Source organism: Aquarana catesbeiana, linkage group LG09 (genome assembly GCF_042186555.1).
Source record: "Aquarana catesbeiana isolate 2022-GZ linkage group LG09, ASM4218655v1, whole genome shotgun sequence".
NCBI classification, from domain to species: Eukaryota; Metazoa; Chordata; class Amphibia; order Anura; family Ranidae; genus Aquarana; species Aquarana catesbeiana.
The window spans coordinates 49412537-49437045 of NC_133332.1; the positions used below are offsets into that span (position 1 = coordinate 49412537).

The following is a 24509-nucleotide window of genomic DNA, read 5'->3' on the forward strand; positions in this document are numbered from 1 at the left end:
CATCAGTCTTACGAACCTGAGCAGTTTTTTTTTAAATAGATTTTCACTGCTCTCACCACATCAAGACAATGTAGTGACTTTTCTTCCCTGGAACATGGTTTTGGAAAAAACGATGGCAGGACAATATCTTTGTTCAGGTGAAAACCTAAAATTACTTTTGGCAAAAAGCCTGGACAAGGGCGTAACACCACTCTGTGCTCATGAAAAATCAAATATGGCTCTTTACAAGAAAAAACAGCCAAATTCTGAAACCCTCCTTGCTGAGGATATAGCAACCAAAAATACCAACTTCCTTGTCAGAAGGACTAGGGAAATCTGTTGTATTGGTTCAAATGGCTGTTTTTGTAACACAGACAAAACTAAGTTTAAGTCCCAAGGGTTCAAGGGAGGTTTGATGGGCGGATTAAGCCGCGTCACCCCTTGCATAAAGCCCCGGACTAGAGAATGAGTAGCAAGTGGTCTTTGAAATAAGACCGATAAAGCTGAGACTTGGCCTTTAATAGTACTTAAGGCCAATTTAATTTCTACCCCTAATTGTAGGAAGGCAAGAATTCTGCCTATAATATAACTCCGAGGGTGCCAACCCTTGGATTCACACCAGGAAACATAAGCCTTCTAGACTCTATAATATATAGTTCTGGAAGCTGGCTTCCTAGTATTAATCAGGGTAGAGATAACTGACCCGGAAAACCCACGTTTCTTTAGAATGTGGGTTTCAATAGCCAAGCCGTTAAATTTAGAGACCGTAAGGAAGGATGGAATTTTGGTCCCTGAGAGAGCAGATCTGGCCGTAGTGGGAGGGAACATGGGCCCTCCACTGCCATCTTTACGATTTCTGCGTACCATGACCTTCTGGGCCATGCTGGTGCCACCAGAATTATCGGCTTTCTTTCCAGCTTGATCCTGCAAATAAGTTGAGGCAGCAATTGAATAAGGGGAAATGCATAGATCAGTGAGAACTGATCCCATGGGGTCTCTAACGCATCCGTTCCGCATGCAAATGGATCCCTTGTTCTGGCCACAAAGTTGACCAACTTCGTTCGTGTTAAACCTGGATGCTAGAAGATCCACGTCCGGAGTCTCCCATCTTTGACAAACAGCCCGAAATATGTCGGGGTGAAGAGACTTAAGTAGTCCGCCTGCCAATTTTATATTTTCGGAATTAATATTGCAGAAAGGCATGGAACATTCCTTTCTGCCCAAGTTAGAATATGGTTCACCTCTCTCTGCGCTGAGAGACTTTTGGTGCCCCCTTGGTAATTGAAATAGGCCACAGCTGTGGCATTGTCGGATTGAATCCTGACAGAACAATCCCGTAACCTGAAAGTCCAGGCCTTTAGAGCCAGGTGTACTGCCCGAATCTCTAGGATATTGATGGGCAAGATTCTTTGGGTTCTTGACCACTGTCCCTGGACAGTTATCTTTTCTAATACTGCTCCCCAGCCTGAGAAGCTGGCATCCGTCGTTACCACTTTCCAGATGACTGGTCTGAAGGATTTTCCTTTCAGCAGATTCTGGCTTAATAACCACCAAGTGAGGCTTTGGGCCACTCTTGGGGACAGCCACATTGGCAAGTCTAAAGCTTGAATTGTTTTGTTCCAAGGAGACAGGATACTGTTTTGCAACAGTCTTGAATGGAACTGGGCATAGGGAACTGCTTCGAATGAAGCTACCATGGTTCCTAGCAACCTCATGCAGAGGCGAACGGAGGGATTGCCATTTGACCTGACCCTCCGCACCAGCTCTCCTATGGAGTCGATTTTTGCTTGAGGCAAGAACACCCTTTCCTGGGCTGTATCTATGATCAGACCCAAGTACTCCAGCCTTCTCTAGATTTCTCTAGGTTGAGAATCCAACCCAAACTTTTCAGATAGTTGGTTGTAGTGCATAGGCTTTGCTCCAAACGAGTCACTGATTGATCTATAAGTAATAGATTGTCTAGGTACGCTACAATTGTTATGCCCTGTGCCCTTAATGTAACAAGACCTAAGCCCTGGGTTACTGGGGTCCAGCCCTACAAAGAGAGGCATTACAGGCAAAACCTTGTGCTTCGGATACGAGGTCCCAGGTATTATCCACTTTAGGCCTCAGTGGCACTTCTGGATGGATCTGGCTTTTAATGGAGGAATTTAAATCCAGCATGGATCCCTCCTGGAGCTCCTCAGAGCACTTCTTCATTCGTGACCAACACCTTAGACACTGGCGAAAAAAATGATATGCTCCTGGAAGGAGGAGGTGTTATATAGGGAGTAAACTTGCTTTGATTGCATTTACCAGTGTCAACACCTGAAGGTGGCCTATAACCCATTAGGTAATTACTTAAGGCTCTGTGTCCCATGATGTATGATAAAGAAATTTGTGCGTAAGCACTCCTTATACAGTTGTAGTAGCCAAGGGGAAAAACCCTCAACATAATGCTTATACCGATCCAACGGGAGACTAACAGTTGGGAAAGGAAGCAATGGCAGATGAAACCTTCTCCTCAGTAACTTGAGCATCCAGCATAGCCATTCAAAAAGGTGGATAAGTCAGTAATATCAAAAGCTGGTAGGGGAGAATACAAAGATTTATACAATTCCACAAATGCATGGAGAACTCATTTAACTGGAGTCTGGAGAGCACCGTCAGGGAAGTAAACACAAGGTATAACCATGGGAGTTGTAGGGGTCTGCAGTCAATAGAGCCAATAATTTACCATCTTTATCACCTTTTTCAAAAAGATTTTTAGCACATTCCTGGGCAGTGCAGTGGGTCAAGTTGGGATACTGCAAAAACAAATCATACAGTGTGTGCCTGTGCAGTGTGTGTGCAGTGCACCTGGAAAATATTCACAGCGCTTAACCTTTTCCAAATTATATTTTACAGCCTTATTCCAAAATGGATTCAATTCACTATTTTCCTCAAAATACTACAAACAATACCCCATAATGACAACGTGAAAGAAGTTTGCTTGAAATCTTTGCAAATTTATTAAAGATTAAAAAAAAACGAAAAAAATCCCATGTACATAAGTATTATGAGCCTTTACTCAATACTTTGTTGAAGCACCTTTGGCACCAAATACAGCCTCAAGTCTTTTTGAGTATGATGCTACAAGCTTGACAACTATTTTTGGGCAGTTTCTCCCATTCTTCTTTGCAGCACCCTTCAAGCCCCATCAGGTTGGACAGGGAGCATTGGTGCACAGCCATTTTCAGATCTCTTCAGAGATGTTTAGCGGAGGGACCACTGACCGTGGCAGGCAGCCATAGCAGGGATGATTCTATTGTGGCTATTGTTCTTTGAAGAAGACTTGAGGTTGAGTGGGGACCTATGTGGACTGATGCCTATGAGAATTATGTGCTATTGACTTTGCCTGCTCCCTCTGCTTGCATCCATCTGCGGCTGGGTGCCAAGACCTACTACCGATTCGCTGGTCCTGTCAAGCTGTATGCTATTGACTTTTCCCCTGCTTATTGCTTTGCATTGTACCTACTGGAATAGTGACTACTCAGGAGGTTCTACGAACTCATACAACTAGGTCACTCTTGTATGGACACCGGAAGTGGATACTACAGACCCTATACCATACACTTTCAACTGGAACTGTCCAACAGACTTTTGTCATTTGCATTTATTCAGTTATCCCAGGTGTTGTCAGCGATTTCTAATCTTGAGTACTTTTCAACCGGGGGACTTTAAACTGTTAGGTCTGCAGTGTTGTTTGTATTTCCAGACCCACAGTGACCCTTATTTATGGTTCAGTGGGCTGTACTACTCTATCCTTACACCCTGCTACAGTACCAGTTTGATATCCCCAAGGTGGAACAATCTATCCAGAGCTCCCTAATATTCTATATGGATCATGCTACATACTTAGAACAGGGTTTCCAACTCCAGTCCTTAAGGTGCCCCAACATATCATGTTTTCAGGCTTTCCATGATTTTGCACAGATGATTTCATCAGTTTCACTGCCTTAGTAATTACCACAGCTGTTTCATCCGAGGGAACTCCTGAAAACATGAACTGTTGGGGCACCTTGAGGACTGGAGTTGAGAAACACTGACTTAGAATGATTGGGTTGCGAGTATGTGAGTGTGGCGTCTGGCGCACATTTTTTGTTTGTGTTTTTTGATAACACCATGGTCTCTTTTTATGGGTTATGATGGGCGGTTCCCATCATGTATTTATATTTAAAGTTAATTACCATTCTTTGTGCTTTCAATAAAGATTTTTTTTGTAATTTTGTATCCTGACTTTGGTCCTAAATTTGTTACTATACCCCGGTGGCTCATGTTTATGGTCCTTTGGGTAGTCTTTATTGTCCGCCTCATTTCTATATGCATTGCGTTTTGGCCATAGCGCCCCAGTTCTAACCAAATTTTGTGAGTGGGTAAGTCACATAAGGTATCTTTTTGAATACCTTGCATTTCTTATGGTTTCCTGTTTTCCATTTATATGTTTAAACGGGTTCAAGTCTGGGCTCTGATTGGGCCACTCAAAGACATTCACAGAGTGGATGTGTGCTTAGGGTGGTTGTCCTACTGGAAGATGAACCTTCGCCCCAGTCTGAAGTCCAGAGCGCTATGGTGCAGGTTTTCATCAAGGATGTCTCTGTACATTGCTGCATTCATCTTTCCCTCGATCCCGATAAGTCTCCTAGTTGTTGCCACTGAAAAAAACTTCCCCACAGCATGATGCTGCCACCACCATGCTTCACTGTAGAGATGGTATTGGCCAGGTGATGAGCAGTGCCTGGTTTCCTCCAGACATGGCGCTGGAGTCCTGATTAGAATTAGTCTGCCTATGTAACGCCCCTTGTTACCATAAACGTACAATTGTAATATTAATGTGATACCTACGTAATCATGTGTATAAAAACCTTCAATTGCGTCATAATAAAGCAGAACAGTTATTTAGAAAGATGCAGAGCGTATCTTTTGTGTCTGTTCCCTACTGCAGTAGTTATTATTAATTTGGAACCACTAATCAATATGAGGATAGGGGTTGCCCATTATCAATTTAACCAAGTCACCATTCAGGCCAAAGAGTTCAATCCTTGTTTCATCAGACCAGAGAATTTTGATTCTCATGGTCTGAGAGTCCTTCAGGTACCTTTTGGCAACCTTCAGGCAGGCTGTTATGTGCCTTTTACTAGCACAATAAGCCTTTTAAGCTTCCGTCTGGACACGCTACCATACAGGCCTAATTGGTGGAGTGCAGCAGAGATGGTTGTTCTTCTGGAAGGTTCTCCTCTCTACACAGAAAAATGCTGGAGCTCTTTCAGAGTGACCATCGGGTTCTTGGTCACCTCCCTGACTAAGGCCCTTCTCCCCCAAACGCTTAGTTTGGCCAAGCGGCCCGCTCCAAGAAGTGTCCTGGTGGTTCCAAACTTCTTCCATTTACAAATGGAGGCCACTGTGCTCATTGGGACCTTCAATGCTGAAGACATTTTTTCTGTACCCTTCCCCAGATCTGTGCCTCAATACAATCCTGTCTCGGAAGTCTACAGACAACTCCTTGAACTTCATGGCTTGGTTTGTGCTCTGACATGCACTGTTAACTATGGGACCTTATATAGACAGGTGTGTGCCTTTCCAAATTATGTCCAATTAACTGAATTTACCACAGGTGGACTCCAATGAAGTTGTAGAAACATCTCAAGGATGATCAGTAGAAACAGGATGCACCTGAGCTCAATTTTGAGTGGCGTGGCAAAGGCTGTGAATACTTATGTACATGGGATTTGTTTTTGTTTTTACTAAATTTGCAAAGATTTCAAACATACTTCTTTCACCCTGTCATTATTTTATATTGTTTGGAGAATTTTGAGGGAAATAATGAATTTAATCCATTTTGGAATAAGGCTGTAACATAACAAAATGTGAAAAAAGTGAAGCGCTGTAAATACTTTCCGGACGCACAGTCTGTGATTGGTGCACATTCAGAAGATACGTTATTTACTGAACCTATAGGTAAACCTTATCGTAGTCTTACCTATAGGTAAAAAAATCACAGTAAATTACTTCCACCACTTTAAGGCACTGGGTTACACCTGGGTGGATTGCCACTGCCCTGGATCTGTATTTCACCCTGCAGGCAATTCCACACTTTGGGCAGTGTACCGAGGAGGAGCACCTATTGCAGGATCCAGTGCCCAATGCGACTTTAATGCCAGACCCACATCTTTTGTTCTACAACAGAGTCCAGATAAGGTCCCAATGACATGCCTAGGGTACACGTTTAGAAATTGTGCCATAAAGCTGAATCAGCAGCTTAACAGTCAGATAAAAAAAAAAAAAATCCAAAAATAAATAAACTCCCTCAGGGGATTAAAAAAAAAAAAAAAAGACCATCACCTAAAGACACTAACACAAAAAACGGAGAACTGTTAGTGGCAATGATTATAAGGGAGTCCCAACAGTTTTATTTGCCAGTGTCCAATCACCAGAAGATAGCAACATGTAACAGTTTTCCAAGACTTTGCCTGTGCCCCGTACTGTTTGATTAAGTCAGATATTTTGCTGCATTTTTTGCCCTTACTGGTGAGAACTTCCATCAACAGTGTTTCACATAAAAGTATTACACCTTTTATATTATTAGATAAAGTTCTCTTGTCAAATGCACTCTGATTGGTTAATATGGGCAACACCAACATTTCATTATCACAAATCATCCCCTCACTGTCATCACAGTGAGCTTAAATGTTCCGTAGTACCTTGGTGCATCTGGACCGTGAAAGCGGAAGGCTCCTGGTGGCCCATACGGAGGAAACGGCAAATATGGGGGATACATCTAGGAAAAAAATAATATATGTAAGACTACAAAAACCTTTTTGGAATAACTAATGGCTATGAAATTCAAATTCCTATTATGGTAGGAGCTGGGCAATTAAAAAAAAAAAAAAAAAAAAAAAAAAAAGACACTGGTACTTTATCCATTCAGGGATCCCCGGCCTACTAATACCTCTTCTTCCTCTAACTTAACCACTTGGCAGTGGGAGGGGCCAGGAGTGCTGGCAGGGGACCACAGAAAAGGGGGATTGGGGCTGCTCTGTGCAAAACTATTGCACAGAGAAGGTAAGTATGACATGTTAACAAAAAAATAAGTTTACAGTCACTTTAAGGTAAAACACCTTCTGCCTTTACAACCACTTTAACATGTTTATAAACTACAAGAATGCAATAGGCAGACATAATGGCTTTTGTTACATATAATGCCCATTCTTCTTTTTCTACTGTAGAACTTCAAATACCTGGTGATCCTGGTAGTAGCTGCAGCTTTCTAAATGGTCACAACAAAAACAGGTTATGGAATGTTGTGCCATCCAGCAAGTTCTCTGCATCAGTGTGCAGGATGCCATATACTATTCTGAGTGGACTGTGATTACCAAAGTCAGCCAAGCCCTCAGGCCCACCCCTATCTGTAGATTGACAGTGGTTCCTGTATAGAGTATTGCTGTCAATATAGCAGCATTAAGCACAGCAGCATACTCTGCCTCCATCCATAGGAGTTGCTGGTGGGGAAGGTAACCCAGCATTCATGTGACTGCATTTAATAAAATTAAGAATTAATGTATCTGTATTTTTAATTTGTAGGTGGGTTAGATGCTTTAATGCAACCTATAAAAAATACTAACCCAATCTATGTACTCCCTTATAATTAGCTGCTAGTGACAGCTGCTGTATCTTTACTGCTTAAGAGAGAAGTTGGGGAATACAAAAAAAATAAACAATCCTACTCACCTAGATGGGTGCAGTATCGATGCCAGCTGCAGCTGTCCCCCGCCAGCTATGCATATAAACTGAGCGACCAAAGACAGCTGATCACTCGGTATTTGGTCTGCAGAGAGTCACTGGCTGTCTGCTCAGCCCCTCCAGCACTCACTGGAGCGCCGGGCTGTGGTGGGGGGAGGAGCGGCTGGGTCAGGCTCTCAGCTGCACGCTAAAAGGCTGAGCCAGCTCCAAGTCCAAGCATCTGGGTGGATCCTGATATAAAAGGATCCAGAGCCTCTACCAGAATGAAGTCAGCCGACAGCAGACTTTAGCCTGGGGATGATGGTCAAAATATCCCAGAATAGGAATGCCCCTTGTTCGTAGAAGTGCCAACACCAGGGTCAGTACCTTTGTAAGACTCATGGTGCCAAGACCAGGCCAAAGGGCAAAGCCACAAGCTGAAAATGCTGCAATCCTATTGTAAAACTCAGGTAGCTGGGGACGTGAAGGTAGGCATCTTTGATGTCTACCAAGACCAGTAGTCTACCCAATGAAGAGAAGTAATCACTGACTGTACAGATTCCTCCAGAGCCTTTGAACATGCAGAAACTTGTTCAAGCACTTTAGATCCACAATGGGCCGCATATCATGATTTAATTTGGGCACTTTAGGTTCTAAAGTAACTGCAAAACCTTTCTGGTTCTGGAAAAGAGGTAAAAGGCCACCTCATAGCATAACAGGTCCAGTGCAGCAAACAGGCTTGGAGGCAAGTCACAAAACTTTAACTTACAGCCTTTGCACACATTTTTAATCCAGATATTGGAGACATCTCAAGTCTGTATGGCCGAAAGGTGTCCCTGCCCCATTTGGAGAAGTGGAAGTGCCCCTTCAACTGGGAAAATTTGTTACCTGTCTTGGAAGGCTTGGGTTTTCAGGATTTTTTTCCCAAAAGATGAGTGTTCCGCTTAGCCTGAGGCAGGAACCAGCAACTGGGGACCCCATCACCCACCTAATAATAGACACAACTTACATTGGAAAATCAAACCTGCTCAGTCTTCACTTCTCCAAGATCAGGCTACCCCACAGGGTCTTCAGGGACTGGGCTCTGCCACAGAAGACCACGTTCATGGACGTGTATAGCACCCTGCCAGCTAATTCACGAGACGCAACCACCTGCCAATGTGAGCGCCACATGCAGGGTCCAGTGCAACTAACATTTTATAGGCCTTTCCCGTTCTTGCACAGCCCCTCTAGGGAATTATAATCCATAGGGATCCATCCAGATAACTGCTGCTACTTTACAGCATCAAGGCTCAGCAGCCAGACGCAGTTGTTAAAAAAAGAAGGTGTATCTGTGTGAGAAAGACTCTCTAAGCAGAAAAAGACAGGTCCATTATCTATGGACACTAGAGAAAAACTGTGGCAATGTTGGTAGTGGTTGGAGTTATACAGGGCTAAATCAAGCTTTACCATTTTCCAGTGTCCAATCACCTAGAAGTTGAGCATAATCCAAAAGAATTAGCTCTCTTGCAATGTACAATTAAGAAATAATACATTTAAAATGGAACCTGGCCTGGCTGAATGGTGATTTAGGTAAAAGTTGCAGATTGTTAAAGCTACAGCCAGTGCTCCCATCTGGAACCATATTAAGGAGGGCTGGATTCCAACACTACAGCCTAAAAGCAAACATTTTTGGTGTCCAAAGCTTCATCCAAGATCACCTCTTTTGCACAGAACACTTTCTTGTTTTGCTTGTTCTAACCTGGCTTTGAATATTGTGCAAATAAGCTCCTATGAGATGGATGCATTTTAACTTATGATTGGGAACAATATGTAGCTAATGACTATAAGGCCTAATTCAAAAAGGAGTACAGATCCATACACCAGTGTGAAGGGCAGTCTGCCTGTGCTCTGATCAGACCTGCACAGATGTACACTCTTGGATGAACTTTGAGATCTGAGCAGGTCCAGCCAGCAGCCTGTCATTGATTTGAACAGGCTGCCTGCACAGAACACCTGTGCATCCTGAGTGGGTGAAGATGTCCCTTTGCACGGGTGAAAAAGTTTGGTACATCCGTACGAATGAGACCTAAAGTTGAAAAACCTGTCTTTTTGCCTTGACCACCTATAGGCACAAGCCTACTGTACCTAATCGTAAAAACGGAACTGGTATTCGGCACTCCTTGACTGTTGAGTGGCGACACAGTCAGAACCTATTAGTTGGGTATAATCATGCTAAAGAAAGATATGCGTGTAGGTATGGGTTACCACAAATGTGCTGTCTTTTCACATATCTGCCATTACCAACAATTCTCATTCATAGTGAAAAGAGTGTTACACAGAAAAGCAATAGATTATGTTATTTTTAAAAGAAACTAAGCAATAAAATCTATGTAATCACAGGACTTCTATAAACCAATATTTAGGAGGTAAAACAAAATAAAATAAAGCAACAAATGTGTTTTCATACTTACAAATGGTGCTATCATCCCCCGATATGGAGGGAACTGTTGGGGAGCAGGGGGAGGTAGCCCTGGACGGGGGGCTGGCTCATTGCTGGGGGCGTGTGCCGTTTCGGGAAGCTCACGGCCATCGCCATCCAGGGAGCCTGGAGCCAGCCCCCCCCTCCCGCCCCCGTCCCTCCAGGAGGTGGCATCTGTGAAGAAGAAACAGCAGGCACTCAGTAAAAATAAATTGCATAACACCAATAACATACAAAAGTGGCAAATATAACCAGATCTGACAAAAAGAGGGCACTAGAGGGTCAACTATTGATGGCCTAGAATAGATGACTCAAGATACAAATACACTCAGTCAAGGCACAACAGGGAGGTCCTATGAAAGCAGTCTGTGGAATGGACTGTGTGGGGTAGATGCACTAAGCAGAACCCAGGATCCACAGGAGACAAGAAAATCCAGTTAAAATCAGGCTTTAATGAAAGGCAACTAAAGGTCTTACATGGTGCTGTGCACACAGCTGCTAATTGAAAGACCCAAACCAGTGATGGAAGGGATGTGCCGGAGGGGTTGTAGGAGTCTGTGGCAGAAAGCTGCGATGGAGCTGCAGGTCCGTGACAGGAGACCACAGGCCGCAGCACAGGGATCGGAGGATCTCATGTCCCCAGAAGTAACATCACCGGAACTGGAGACAGCCACACAAACGGGCTAGAAGGGCATGCAGGAGCGCACCAGAAGGATGTGTTAAAAAGCCGGTAGCCAGGATAACATGTCTTGAGGCATGCCTCCACACTCCATTCCACAAACTGCTTTCATAGGACTTCCCTGGAGCGCCTTGACTGTGTGTTTTTGCATAATTATTTTACCACTATCCCGGTGGTCACTCTGAGGTTGGCCAGAGAAGTCCACATATGGATCCACATTGTGATAATGCAGTATAGCGCCTTACATTCTTTTGTATTATAGATAACTCAAGAGCCTGTCACAAGGCTTCTCTTATAACTTGACTGGTGACACAATATAAGGAATTCTAGAGTACAGCCTGATGGAAGCCCCATGCACAACATCAGCCTTACTTTGGGGGCGGAGGCTTGGTCCTGGCCCATACGACACAGCGGAGGTGCTCTGGTCTTGCCCACTTTTGTCCTGGTCCCCAGCCGCCTGCAGGGTTGGAAATTCCTCGCGAGAGAATGGCGACAGTTGGCTTGATGCCTTTCCACCTACAATGACAGCAAGAGAAAAAAGGGACACAAATTACAGTATGTCCAACAATATATAAACAGGAAACATGGCATGGTCTCCCCTAGAGTGGATTGCCCCTCTATATACTAATTAAATTATAATTCTGCACAAATCAAAATAACTTTATAGATCACCATTTAAAAAAATAAAATACATTTTCATCCCTTAGAATAGCAAATCAGAGCCATCCAATGACCCCCTTAAGATGGGAACCATTATGTGCACTCAAGATCAACTGACTATAGGTCAGGCTCTCCCTTGGTTTGGGGTCTTTCATTGGCCAAAGTAAAACGACTTTCAAACATTAAGAAATATTAACCTCTGAACCTTCAAGCGATATTTAAGTCTCTTTTTAAAAAAAAATATAACATGTTATACTTACCTGCTCTGTGCAGTGGATTTAAACAGAGCAGCTCAGATCCTCCTCTTCTCAGGTCCCTCGCCAGCAATCCTGGCCATTCCCCTCCTGTCGAGCTCCCCCACAGCAAGCAGCTTGCTATGGCGCACTCGAGCCGAGCTGTTGCTCTGTGTGTGGCTTGTATATTCCAATATGAAGAATAAGCATTCTTAAGGCACTTTTACAAGTGTCAAGCAGCTTTCCTGAAGCCTCTCAAGTAATCTATAATTACAGTCTGTGGGTGCCAGTTATAACTTCAATACTTTATTCTTGGAAAACCCCTTTTCAATAAAACTGTTGGAAACAAAAAATTCCTTTAGAGGCCATTCAGCAGATTCTGCAAGACAACTAGCCTGAGTCTTCAAGTGTGTGTTAAATGTTTACTAGATGGGCAACTTTCATCTTTACAGAGACACTTTAACCCCTTCCTGACCAGCCGCCACAGTTATACTGCGGCAGATTGGCCCCCCTGGGCGAACTGACGTAGCTGTACGCCGGTCCGCCTTTTGGCCACTAGGGCACACGCCAGCGCCACCAGAAGCATGTTCATGCGCCCGTGACGCTGGAGCTGATGCGCGTGCTCGGCGGTCACCCACGATCACTCCACAGAGACAGAATGGAGATCTGTCAATGTAAACAGACAGATCTCCGTGCTGTCTGGGGTGAGGAGAGCGAGCTGTTGTTCACACTAAGTACTAAGTATGAACAACGGCTCGCTCTTCTCACCCAGGCAGTCCCCCCCCCCCCAGTTAGAAACACTCCCTGCAGTTAACCCCTTGATCGTCCCCTGTTAACCCCTTCCCTGCAAGTGACATTTACACAGTAATCAGTGCATTTTTATAGCACTGATTGCTGTATAAATGCCAATGGTCCCAAAAACGTGTCAAAAGTGTCCAATCTGTCTGCCATAATGTCGCAGTCCCGATAAAAATCACTGATCACCGCCATTACTAGTAAAAAAAAAAATAATAATAATAATTTAAAAAATGCCATAAATCTTTCCCAAAAAATATATAGAATACATATTGGCCTAAACTGAGGAAAAAAAAAAAAAAAAATTGGAGGATATTTTTTATAGCAAAGAGTACAAAATATTGTGTTTTTTTCAAAATTGTCGGTCTTTTCTTGTTTATAGCGCAAAAGATTAAAAAAAAAAAAAAAAAAAACGCAGAGACGAGCAAATACCACCAAAAGAAAGCTGTATTTGTGGGGAAAAAAAGGACGTCAATTTTGTTTGGGTGCAGCGTCGGACAACCGCGCAATTATCAGTTAAAGCAACGCAGTGCCGTATAAAAAAAAAAAATGGCCTGTCATTGAGCAGCCAAATCTTCCGGGGCTGAAGTGGTTAAAAAGAGAAGAGCACTAAAATGTTACTTTTGTGAAAAACTGCATGTTCTTAGCAAGAACTGTGGAGATTTAACAACACAAATTCTATCCAGAGTTTTTATATTAAATATATGGTGATTTTACTAAAACTATGCAATATGGGAACCTACTTAAAGCGGAGTTCCACCCAAAAGCAGAACTTCCGCTCATTTGTCTCCTCCCCCTCCGGTGCCACATTTGGCACCTTTCCTGGGGGGGGGGTTGGGGGGCGGATACCTGTATTTGACAGGTATCCTGTCCCCATTTCCAGGAGTCTGGGCCGCGGCGAATTACATCACAGCTCGGCTCCTTCCTCCTCCCTCCCCCACTGCCGGGCCAGTAGGAGCGCGCAGCAATTTTATATGTCACACGATATATGCGGAGTGGTTGCTCAAACGCAAATCTTCAGGAAAAAATACGCTTTAATGAATTTTAGTGCACACAAGCACAATTTATTACCCAATTTTCAATAAACTACAAATGATGATGTTATGCTAAGCAAACCGAAACCGGTAGTGATGAAATCCTTCTGGCTTCCAGTTTCTTACATCACAGAAGGGGAGGAACAGAAGTTCCTCTCACTGTCAAGTGCACCCGATGCAACCTATTGCATTGGTGATAGGTTCCCCAGTGGGATGGGAGAGCACGATAAAGGTGGCATACTGAGAAAACTACCATTCATTGTGGCTGTGGAAGAAATAGCTCAGAGGGTGAACAAATAAGTACTGCAGAAATCCAGATATCCCAGATTACTGAGGATTGAACTGTTGCCTGCTACTTATCCTATCTCATGAATTTAATCATCTATATTTAATCAGATTCTATTGGCACTATTTATACTCATCAATTGTATATATATTGCACCTTTATAAGTTTATCATTTATTTATTTTTTATTACGGAGGATTCAACACTTATTACAGGGAATATATCTTATTTATTTATTGGCACTAATTTGGATTGATTACTATTTGTAAACGCATTTTTAGTATATTTATACACAATTGTTGCTTAGTTTACTTTGGAGATATCGCACCACTCCCAGTGGATTTGTATAACTGGAGGAACACAGTTTTTAAATATTTGCGATTTTTTTCATATATTTGCGATTTTATATATATGCGATTTTTTAGCGATTTGGTAGCAATTTTTTTCACATTGGTTTTTTAGCACAAAAAATTATTTTCTCACATTGATTGAACTTTGTATCAGAGCGCATCAATCTATGTTATATGCTTTAATTTTTAGGGGATTCTGACCACTATATAATTGATAGCAGCTTGATATCATTGTCAATCCAACTAATTTTTTTTTTTTCTATTTAATTAATTGCACGTGCATTCACATACATTTGATTTACACTTATTTGATTGTATATGTCATGCTAGAACATTATTGCGCTTGGCGTTTTTGTTTATTCACATTAGGAGCTACTTACCATCTCCTGGTGCTACATGTGTGGTACTGGCTTGTGCCCAAGTCTTTACCACGACGGCGACTGGTTGGGGGGGCTGAAATAAAAGAAATACAAGGTGATTTGAATGTTGAATTTGAATGTCAACTCCACATTCAGTACACCACCTATGGCTGGATTTTAAGATGAAGGCCACAAGATATTTCTAAAAAGACTCATAGGTATAGAGCTACATGACATTACCTCTTGAGGAACTGGAGGACGCTTCGACTGGTTTGATGCAGACGTCTGTGAAGCCTGCTGTGGCTGCGACTCCGGCTGCGCTGGTGGAGAGACATCGGTACTGAAGCGGGAGAGAACAAATTGGGAAAAAATTATAATTAAAATAAAGATAAAATTCAAAGTAGAGGTGAACACTCACTTTTTGTAAAACAACCCACCAGTTTAAAATAGAAATGAAAGGTAAACACAAACATACATAACCTTCATAATACTGATCTTCCCAGTGAATGGCTGTGCTGGCAGATGTGTCAGCACAAGTCTGCCCATTGGAGGACAGGCAGGCTGTTCTTCCAGCACATCCAGAAAACGGAAGGATTAACCACTTCTGGACCAGCCACCGCAGTTTCACTGCGGCAGGTTGGCTCAGCCGGGCAAATCAACGTTACCTTACGTCGTTTTGGCCACTAGGGGTGCGTGTGTGTGCCCGGAGCTGATGCGAGTGCCCGGCGGGTGCGATGACCGCCGGGCATCTGCGATCGCTCCTGACAGAGCGAGAACCGGGATCTGTGTGTGTAAACACAAATCCCGGTTCTTTCAGGGGAGTACAGACAGATCGTGTGTTCATACCCCTACAGTTAGAACACAGTGAGGGAGCATAGTTAACCCCTTGATCGCCCCCTAGTGTTAACCCCTTCCCTACCAGTGACATTTATACAGTAATCAATGCAATTTTATAGCACTGATCACTGTATAATTGTCAATGGTCCCAAAAATGTGTCAAAAGTGTCCAATTTGGACGCCGCAATATCGCAGTCCCGATAAAAATCACAGATTGCTGCCATTACTAGTAAAAAATTTTTTAAAAAAAGTAATAATAAAAATGCCATAAATCTATCCCCTATTTTGTAGACGATATAACTTTTGCGCAAAACCAATCAAGATATGCTTATAGCAATTTTTTTTTTACCAAGAATATGTCAAAAAATAAACATCGGCCTAAACTGAGGAAAAAACTTTTTTTTTTTTTTTTTTTTTTTTAAATAAACGTGGGATATTTATTATAGCAAAAAGTAAAAGAGTGTTTTTTTTTTTTTCAAAATTGATGCACTTTTGTTTATAGCGCAAAAAATAAAAACCGCAGAGGTGATCAAATATCACCAAAAAAAAGCTCTATTTGTGGAAAACAAGCGTCGCACGACCGCGCAATTGTCAGTTAAAGCGACGCAGTACTGTATCGCAAAAAATGACCTGGTCATTGAGCAGCCAAATCTTCCTGGGCTGAAGTGGTTAAGGGTAAAAAAAAAAAAAAAAAACAGAGAAGGCTGAGAAACTGAAAAGGAATGCAGCCATCACATCTAAGGAGCGGCAAGCTTTTAGTTTTTTGTTCTTGAGTTTGAATACATTTTAACATCAGAGTGGAAATCCAAACAATGCAAGAGTAAGCAATGGACCTGCTTAAGTACAAACTATCGTTAACTAGGAACACTGCTCATGAATAATATAACCTCATGCTCAACCACAGACAACATGGCAGCTTCTCACCTCTTTGGCTCTGTTGTATCCTGCTTGCTTGCCCATCCTGATCCGTCTTTGGGAACTAGTGAGACATTTGGGTCATTCCCTTTGTTTTCTGCTTTCAGACTTGGCAGGTTTGCAGGGGGGGGCATACGCCTGGCAATGGCAACTTTACCGAGACTCTGCAGGCCATGGCGGGGAGCGACTAATAAGAAAATTAAGGTTAAAATGTAAGGTTCAATAATAAAAACCCAAATTAAATCTGTAATAGCCCAAGAAAAAAAAAAAACACAATAAAAAAATCTGAGCTAAACACATAGATTGATTTACTAAAACTGGAGAACTGAGAATCTGGTGCAGCTGTGTATGGTATCCAATCAGCTTTTAGTCCCTTTTCCCACTGATGCGGTGCTGGATTTGCAGTCATTCCTGTTTAGCGCACCGCATCACAATCGCACTGCGTTCATGCGAACCACAGCAGATGTCACCACAAAAACAGTTGGCAAAACGTAGTGAGATTAGCTGAATCAGATGGCATAGATGTGAACACCAGCAGTAATTGTATAGATTAGTCTAACAAACACATGACTTAAAGATGGTTTTAGACTTGTTGCTCTTATTCATGAATGTGGATACGTGTTCCTTTTAATATTTCTGTATAAATAAAAAATTCTAATTTCATTATGTCATTGCAAATATTTCGGGAACCGAGCTAGTCCATTTTTTCCTTTTTCTGGTGGCAAAGTGGGGGTTGCCCCTAGTTTTTTTTTACAATTATTTGAAGTCTTGGAGGATACCCAGTAAAGACCTGTGAATGTGGAAGGTTTTTATGATTCCACAGAGGATCCCTACAATATAAAGCACATGCTGACATCTCTTTAATGATAAAGTCATATTATTCTGGTAAGCGTGTCCATTGACTATAAGATAGAGAATCACTGTGGTGTTGTCTGAGTGACCAGATCTGCACAAGCGTTTTACTTAGGTGCTAGACGTTTGCACTGTTTATTTCACTTTTGGATGGTGGACTTTATTGCACATATTTGGACATTTAAATAATTGTCTCATTTCACACTACTCCATAGCCCCTGGCGTCACATGGAGTGGAGCGGAAGGGTAAACAAACCATCCAACAATTCTCTTACCTGCTGGTTTCTGCACCTCTAAGGACTTGCCCTTGTATGTATCAAACAGGTTGAGGGACGAGTACTTCTTGCCATCCTTCCCTTTTGCAGTCTGCCCCGGCCGCTCTGACATTGCGGGGGAAGCTCATTGAGTAAGGACTGGAAAACCATATGAAAGAAAAAAGGAACATCAGTCGGGGAACATTTAAATCTGGAAATTTTAAAACTTATCACAGAGACAGACGATGACATGTCCAAGAGTCAATTACAATCAAACTAGCCCTAATCTGCAGCTATTGCAGGCTATGTACATAAACTGCTTCGAAGTGGCAGTTTTGGCTGTTAAGTTGTAGTTGCTATATCATTGCCATGATTGTAGTCTTTGCCACGTCCAGCAGACTCCTTGTTTTTGCTCACCAAGTCCTATAGATCTATCTGCCTGGAAAAGGTAGCATTTATTTAGAGTCTTGACACTATTCTCTCTAAAACGATTGCCCAGACACACAGAGTTAGTAGATTAAACCATCACACTCATTCTAGTGGCTAACCATGGTCAGTATGTAATATACACCAGGAATATTCTAAATCTTGTGAGGCCTACCAAGCAGTAAAGAGACTTCCGATTCAATTGGTGTACCCACAGGCATAGGAGGAGCAGTCAAATGTACAGGCAAAATCCATCTGACATCATCAAGCTGAATATTGCCTAGTACCATACCAGTGGCTTGGCTGGACAACAAGGATTAAACTTAAAGCAGAACTTTACCCCCAACAACTTGATAAAAAAAAATAATGTTCTTTATTCGACATTAATAATTATACAACAAAAATTATTGTGTGCTGTAAATTGCCTCCAGCATTGTTCCTGTTTCTTCTTGCTGGAGGCTGCCATTTTATTGAAGCCCAGAGCCCCAGCGGTAAATCATAATGCGGAACTAAACCCTTCGATTTACCGGTATCAGAAAACAGTTAGAGATTCTCTGAATGCCAGGATTGTCAACTGTCAGATTTGCTTGTGTCCTCAAACTGTCAAACAAATGGTAGGTGCCATAACTGATCACACGTGCAGCACCATGGCAATTGCAGCTCAAAGAGAAGCAGCTTTTTTGGCTGTAAATAATAGGAGGGTTTAATTCTGCTTTAAAGGCTGTCAGCAGATTGGCCTCTACAATCTTAATTTTAGGGACTACAATTTTAGGGACTAAAAAAGGGAAGCAACTGAGCATGTGCAGAACAGGGTGAGACAGTGCATTACTGGATTTTAAACAGTATAGACACTTATTTTGAATGTTTTACATTGCTATACCTGCAAAATGGGCCAGCCTGAAGGGATGTAGCCGGACTTCATTTTCTGACTAAAGTTCCACTTTAAAAGTAGAATTCCAGGTTTGCTTTGACTTTAAATATTTTGTTTGAGCCAAGCTGGCCAAAACAAACTAATTCTAACAAACTAATAAATAATAGCTGATGTTGGGTGTGCTTTAATACTATAGTAGAATCAACTACATACAGTATGTAGCACTGTGTTCTGGCAGCAGTATTGGCAACATACTATCTACTGCTGGAACTAAACAGAGTCGGCCAGAATGCTTCTCGGCCATTCAGGTGGAGCCTACATCTTAAACTTTTGTCTATTGATTAATTACACTCAGGACTAAAGTATATATGAAAAGCCTTTAGTCAATGACACCATACCACTTGAAAAAAGGTCTCGGCCCATCTGTTCAGGGGAGGAAATGAAAGGTTACTGTACATATCATACTCAAAGCAACCCTACAGTATAGTCCAACTTCATAACATAAAATAGAAGGTGCAATGCAAGAAAATAGTGGAAAAAATCCAGGATGGTAATCTGTGGGTGCCATCCAGAGACTCGAGAAAAGGGCAAGGATAATCAGCCATTTTGCTCCTTGTCCATGACACGCACCACTTGGAGAACAGATTTCTAGTGGCTTCTTTCATGGCCCAAGAGACTAAGAAGGACCGAGTAGTATGAGTCCAAAATTCAAAGGGCGTGGTTTTGGTCCCCAATAACTCACATTGTTGGCTTGATTCAACCATGCAGAGTGGACTTGGAGGCATCCTCAATTTTATGGGGCTTCTAGAACCATCAGTCAATTATCTGCCCTTCTCATTCTTGGGTAGACTTGAGGTTTTGGAGAACCAATCTAATAGTCTTGATATGAAAAGCCCTTTCCAGATCTGACCTGATGATAATGTCCTCGGATCTGAGGAAGGATAACAACGTGGGCAAGAAAGGAGGATTTCCCCCTTCATAAACTTTAAAAGAATATATTAATTTTTTTTTACCTGTTTGAGACCAAGCGTCCCTGTCGGCTGTATTGGTTTCAGAACAGACAGGGATAGTAGGAAGCAATTTATTATTTGCAGGGGGAACGACAGAACAGCACTTCACAGCTATACTGTAACTTAACCTGCGTATTATTTATTATTGTTTTAACCAGCCGGGGCAAGAAAGTTCCTGAATATTAATGGTGTCGAGTCTAAGATCCTTATACAGGTCTGCCTGTACAAAGTGAAAATGCCTATTTCATATTTCCTCTGACAAATAGCCAAACAGGTTCATTAAGAAGGGCAGAAACCAATCAATCAGAGAGCTATTAATTTATTCCAGCACTGAAGCTGTGCTAAAATCAGAACGTACGTTCAATTTACCACAACACTCTTGTCAACGGTCTCCAACTGCAGAAGCAATTCAAACGCAATATGGTTTTAGGTGCTTCTTATGCCACGTACACACGACCGGTTTAGCCGTCGTAATAAACTCCGATGGTTTCTCAGACGGAATTCTATTCAAGCGGTCTTGCCTACACACGGTCAACCCAAAGTGCGACCAAAGTCCGACCGTCCAGAAAGCGGTAACGTACAACACTTACGATGGGACTAGAAAAAGGAAGTTCAATAGCCAGTAGCCAATAGCTTCCCTCTTCAGAGCATGCGTCTTTTTTCGGTTTTCCCAATAGGAATTGGGTCCGTCGGAAAGATTTAGAACATGTTCTATTTCTAGGTCTGTCAGATTTTTCGGGAAAAAAAAAAAAAAAAGTCTGATGATGCCTACACACGATCGGTATATACGATGAAAAGCTTCTGTCTGACTTTTTCTGTCGGACAGTCCGCTCGTGTATATGCAACATAAGTTGTTTTGATTTGCTTTTAGTCACTCAGTGATCTGCTTTTGCATGTACAGTGACTTGTTAAGGGAAGAAAAGCAGCTCAGAGGCAACAAACCTAACAATCCCATGTGTGGGAGGAAGCCCTAAAAGTGATTCTAAGGGCAAATTTTTTTATTTTAATTTTAAAACAAAAATCTTATACTTGCCTGCTCTATGCAATGGTTTTGCACAGAGCAGCCCCGATCCTCCTCTACTCGAGTCCCCTGCCAGCGCTCCGGGCACCTCCCTCCTGCTGAGTGCCCCCAGAGTAAGCCTCTTGATATGGGGGCACTCATGCGTGCTCGCTCCTGAGCCAGCTGTCTGTCCATAAGACACACAGAGCATGCCTCGGCCCCGCCCCCTGCTTGACAACAGAAGGAGCCAAGGGTGCCTGCCGCTGTGTCTGAGCCAATGAGGAGGTAGAGAGCTGCTGCTCTCGTGCACATCGCTGGATCGAGACAGGGCTCAGGAAAATATTGGGGGGGGGCTGCATGCAGCAGGTTTTTTTACCTTAACGCAGTGAATGCATTAAAGGTAAACATTCTTCTGCCTTTAGAACCACTTTATCCTAAACTGTCCTATTAAAACCACACATTGACCACCTCACAAGCTCAGTAGGAGGACAGGAGAAGTATACATCTTAAAATGTGTGCAGTGTAACTTCCTTTCTCTCCTGCATCACCAGCCATATTCAAGGTAGGCATAAATCCCATTGGTTGCCATGTCATTAGTCCCTCTGCAGTTCTAGAGACTACATCATGACATAAGGTACGCTATTGTGGTGATCAAATAACACATATTAGTCCTCCGTCACCATCACTGCCTACGGAGCCACTGGAATATACACTAGTTCCAAGGAATCATGGGACAAAGTTTCCGTAAATGACGTGCACTGCATACCGTAAGATCCTCCTGGCATTCTAGAATTGTAAGATGCACAGGCGACAAATGATGACATCACTGGCATTTCACGGTGATAGAAGCAAATATTTTGCTCATAGTGTGGGTGCAGTGGCCATTCTGAGAGATACTTGACTAAGCAAATTCATCCTGGACTTGAGCTTTAATACAGACCATTTTTTTTTTTTCACATCGATACATCAAGCTGTGTGCAAAAATCAGCAAGGAGAATGAAACTGTGTTAGCAGCAGGGAGGTTCCAAGATAAATAAATTACCAACAAAAGTGAGTTGTGATGACAGGAGCACTACAGCAATCCCTGCATGAAAAATTAACAAACAGAGCAGGTAGGTTGTGCCCCGAAACGCACCTCAAGGCTTTTTTGCCCATTTTTGTATAGAATATACCAAAGAGTCTTCCCACAATGTAGCAGGCTGTAACCCCATAGCAATAAGATTTCACCTTACTGTAGATAGATCAGTGAAGTAAATTTGGGTTCCTGCTACCTTCTCAAATAAGGCTACTTTCACACAATGCCTGTGTAATCTTGAGGTCTATGGAGCTCAAGTTGCATCAAAGTCGGACCAAAATAGTGCAGGGACTACTATGAAGTCACACAGATATGAACGGTACTCATTGGAAATCATGGGGTACGACTTGTCATGCGACTTTGTAGTCCCAAGTCGCACAAGTGTGAAAGGGGCCTAAGACTGACAGAACAAAATAAAGTAATCAAGAGTTCATCACACATGAACAGCTGCTAATAAAGTCAGTCATGCCAAAAGATTAAGTTCAATGGTTGGACAGAGAGAAATCTACCCGAAATGACAGGCAGGGAGATCTCTGCCCATCCTTACTGGCGTGTAAGGACTGTGACTCCTTCCTCATTCACTCCTATGCAAAGAAGAGACTGGACCTGCTTGCGGAATGCTGGCATCTACCCTCTACAAGATTAGAAAAGGACCAATTGCATTAAGACGGTTCAATAATGGGAGCGTTAGCAGGCAATTTCAACATGCTTCCGAATCCTAACCCTGCTATAGAAAGCCTCTCTGCTGTCCCGTCGGAATGACTTTGGAGGCTATCCCGCTACTGACACCTATGGGAGATGCAATAACGCAGTATTGGCTAGTTAATACTGGCTCAATTGGGGCAGGAACAGTGGGATGGCTTTAAGGCCTTCTCCAGGTGCAGACCCAACGTAAGACTGAAGTACACAAAGCTGAACAAATAGTGCAGGCCCTTTAACACTGTTATGCATCCACCCTTGATTCTCACACATATCATGACTTACAGGTAAGCTACCAGAGAGGTTCTCCTACTCTGCACAACCAGTACTAGGAAAATGCTTTTGGCCCAGAAACGGCGTATCTTTGAGCAAGTTGAACGCACTGGCCAACTTATGGCATAGCTGGCAAGGGAACAGACTCCCCTGACCACTATTGCTTATATAAAAACCCAAGATGGTACACTGATACAAGACCTTCAGATGTACTTTTCACACTGCTAGCTTAACTCGATATTTAGACACTATTGAGGTTCCTGAGCTCTCTGCAGGCCAACGCGATAACTTGGAGGGGCCGACCTTTCTGGAGGAGGTCCCGTCCGCTATTGCAGACCTACAATCTGGCAAAAACCCAGGACCCGATGGTCCCCCCGTAAAATTTTACAAAACCTATGTTGACTCATTGGCCCAACATTTACATCGGACCCTGGCTGAAGCAGTGAAGGCAGGATACATCCAATATCTATGTCTGAAGCTGTCATTGTAGTCATTCCCAAACCCGGCAAAGATCCCCAGTTATGCTCTTCCTATTGCCCTATATCCATTCTTAACTCTGAAGCAAAGGTTTTTGCAAAAATACTGGCTGGGCGACTGGGAAATGTTATTTCTACCCTTGTACATGCAGATTAGACGGGCATTATGGCAGGAAAAGTTATCAATATTAACATTCGGAGACGTTTCACAAATATTTCCGTGTCTGGACCGAGGAGAGAGAGGGGAGCGGTGGTCTCCTTAGATGCCGAAAAGGCATTCGACTCTGTGGAGTGGCAATACCTTTGGAAACTCCTTAAAAAATTTGGCTTCGGTCCTAATTTCATTTTCATGGATCTGCTCCCTGCCTTGCGCCCCAAGTCCATACCAATTCTACCAGGGTTTTTTGTCCTAGCTCTTGAACCTCTTGGTTGTCTCATTCGATCGACAACGACGTTGCGAGGGCTACCTGTGGGCATCTGGGAAGAAAGAACATATCCTTTGTACATGAATGACACTCTGCTATACCTGGGGGACCCAGATTCTTCCCTTCACTCCACCCTGACGATCGACACCTTTGGTACCTTCTCAGGTTTTCGGGTTTACTGGGGATAAGTTTCTGGAGTTCGCACTCTCCCAAAGACCCACCCCCACTACGATTCCCTTTGCCCCCCCCTCAAGGTCGTGATGAAATTTTGTATACATAGGCATGGAGGTCAGACGTAATCTCTTTTGCTATATCCCAGATAATCTTTCCCTGTTGCTCACCACTTTTACTAGTAAATGTTCCACATGAACATCCCTCCCCCTTAGTACCATCGGTAGTGAGAACCTCATAGAGAAGGCGTTTCGGCCAAAAATAATTTTTTCTTTTTTCGTCAAACACCAGTACCTACACCTAAATCCTTTTTTGTCAAATTGGAAAAAATTATCACCTCATTTATATGGGCCAGGCGTACCCCCAGAATTGCCAAATCGGCCTTGACCGAGTTGGTTTGGCTTTCCTGAATTTGTTAGATTACTGGGCGGCCGTCCCTTGTGACAGCTCGATGGTGGTTTGCACAACCTAAGGATAATGCTGCTGTCACACTTGAGGCTGCATTGCTTGGCTCATATGCGACTCTTAGCAAGTTACCCTTGAGGACCCTGATCTAGCCCTGAAATTACTGTCCCGATAACGACTCTTACTGTCTGGAAACCAGCCAGGACCCAACATGCGGCGGATAACACATACTTCCCCATATACCCCCC

At 42.9% G+C, this 24509-nt stretch overlaps 1 protein-coding gene and 1 non-coding gene across 3 annotated transcripts in view; both read right to left on the minus strand.

The window, feature by feature from the left end:
• PRRC2A (proline rich coiled-coil 2A) overlaps positions 1-24509 on the minus strand; it is a 114245-nt gene that overhangs the window by 67568 nt on the left and 22168 nt on the right. For both annotated transcript variants that reach the window (XM_073598464.1, XM_073598462.1), the window contains exons 2-8: positions 17452-17589; positions 16334-16511; positions 14813-14912; positions 14594-14666; positions 11229-11372; positions 10170-10351; positions 6699-6775 (exon numbers count right to left, since the gene is read on the minus strand). In XM_073598464.1, coding sequence (XP_073454565.1) covers positions 6699-6775; positions 10170-10351; positions 11229-11372; positions 14594-14666; positions 14813-14912; positions 16334-16511; positions 17452-17563 — 866 coding nt within the window. In that variant the 5' untranslated portion in view covers positions 17564-17589. The remainder of the gene's footprint in view (positions 1-6698; positions 6776-10169; positions 10352-11228; positions 11373-14593; positions 14667-14812; positions 14913-16333; positions 16512-17451; positions 17590-24509) is intronic.
• Positions 19741-19871, minus strand: LOC141109138 (small nucleolar RNA SNORA63). Its single transcript, XR_012236149.1, has one exon. It is a non-coding gene; the product is annotated as a small nucleolar RNA SNORA63 (small nucleolar RNA).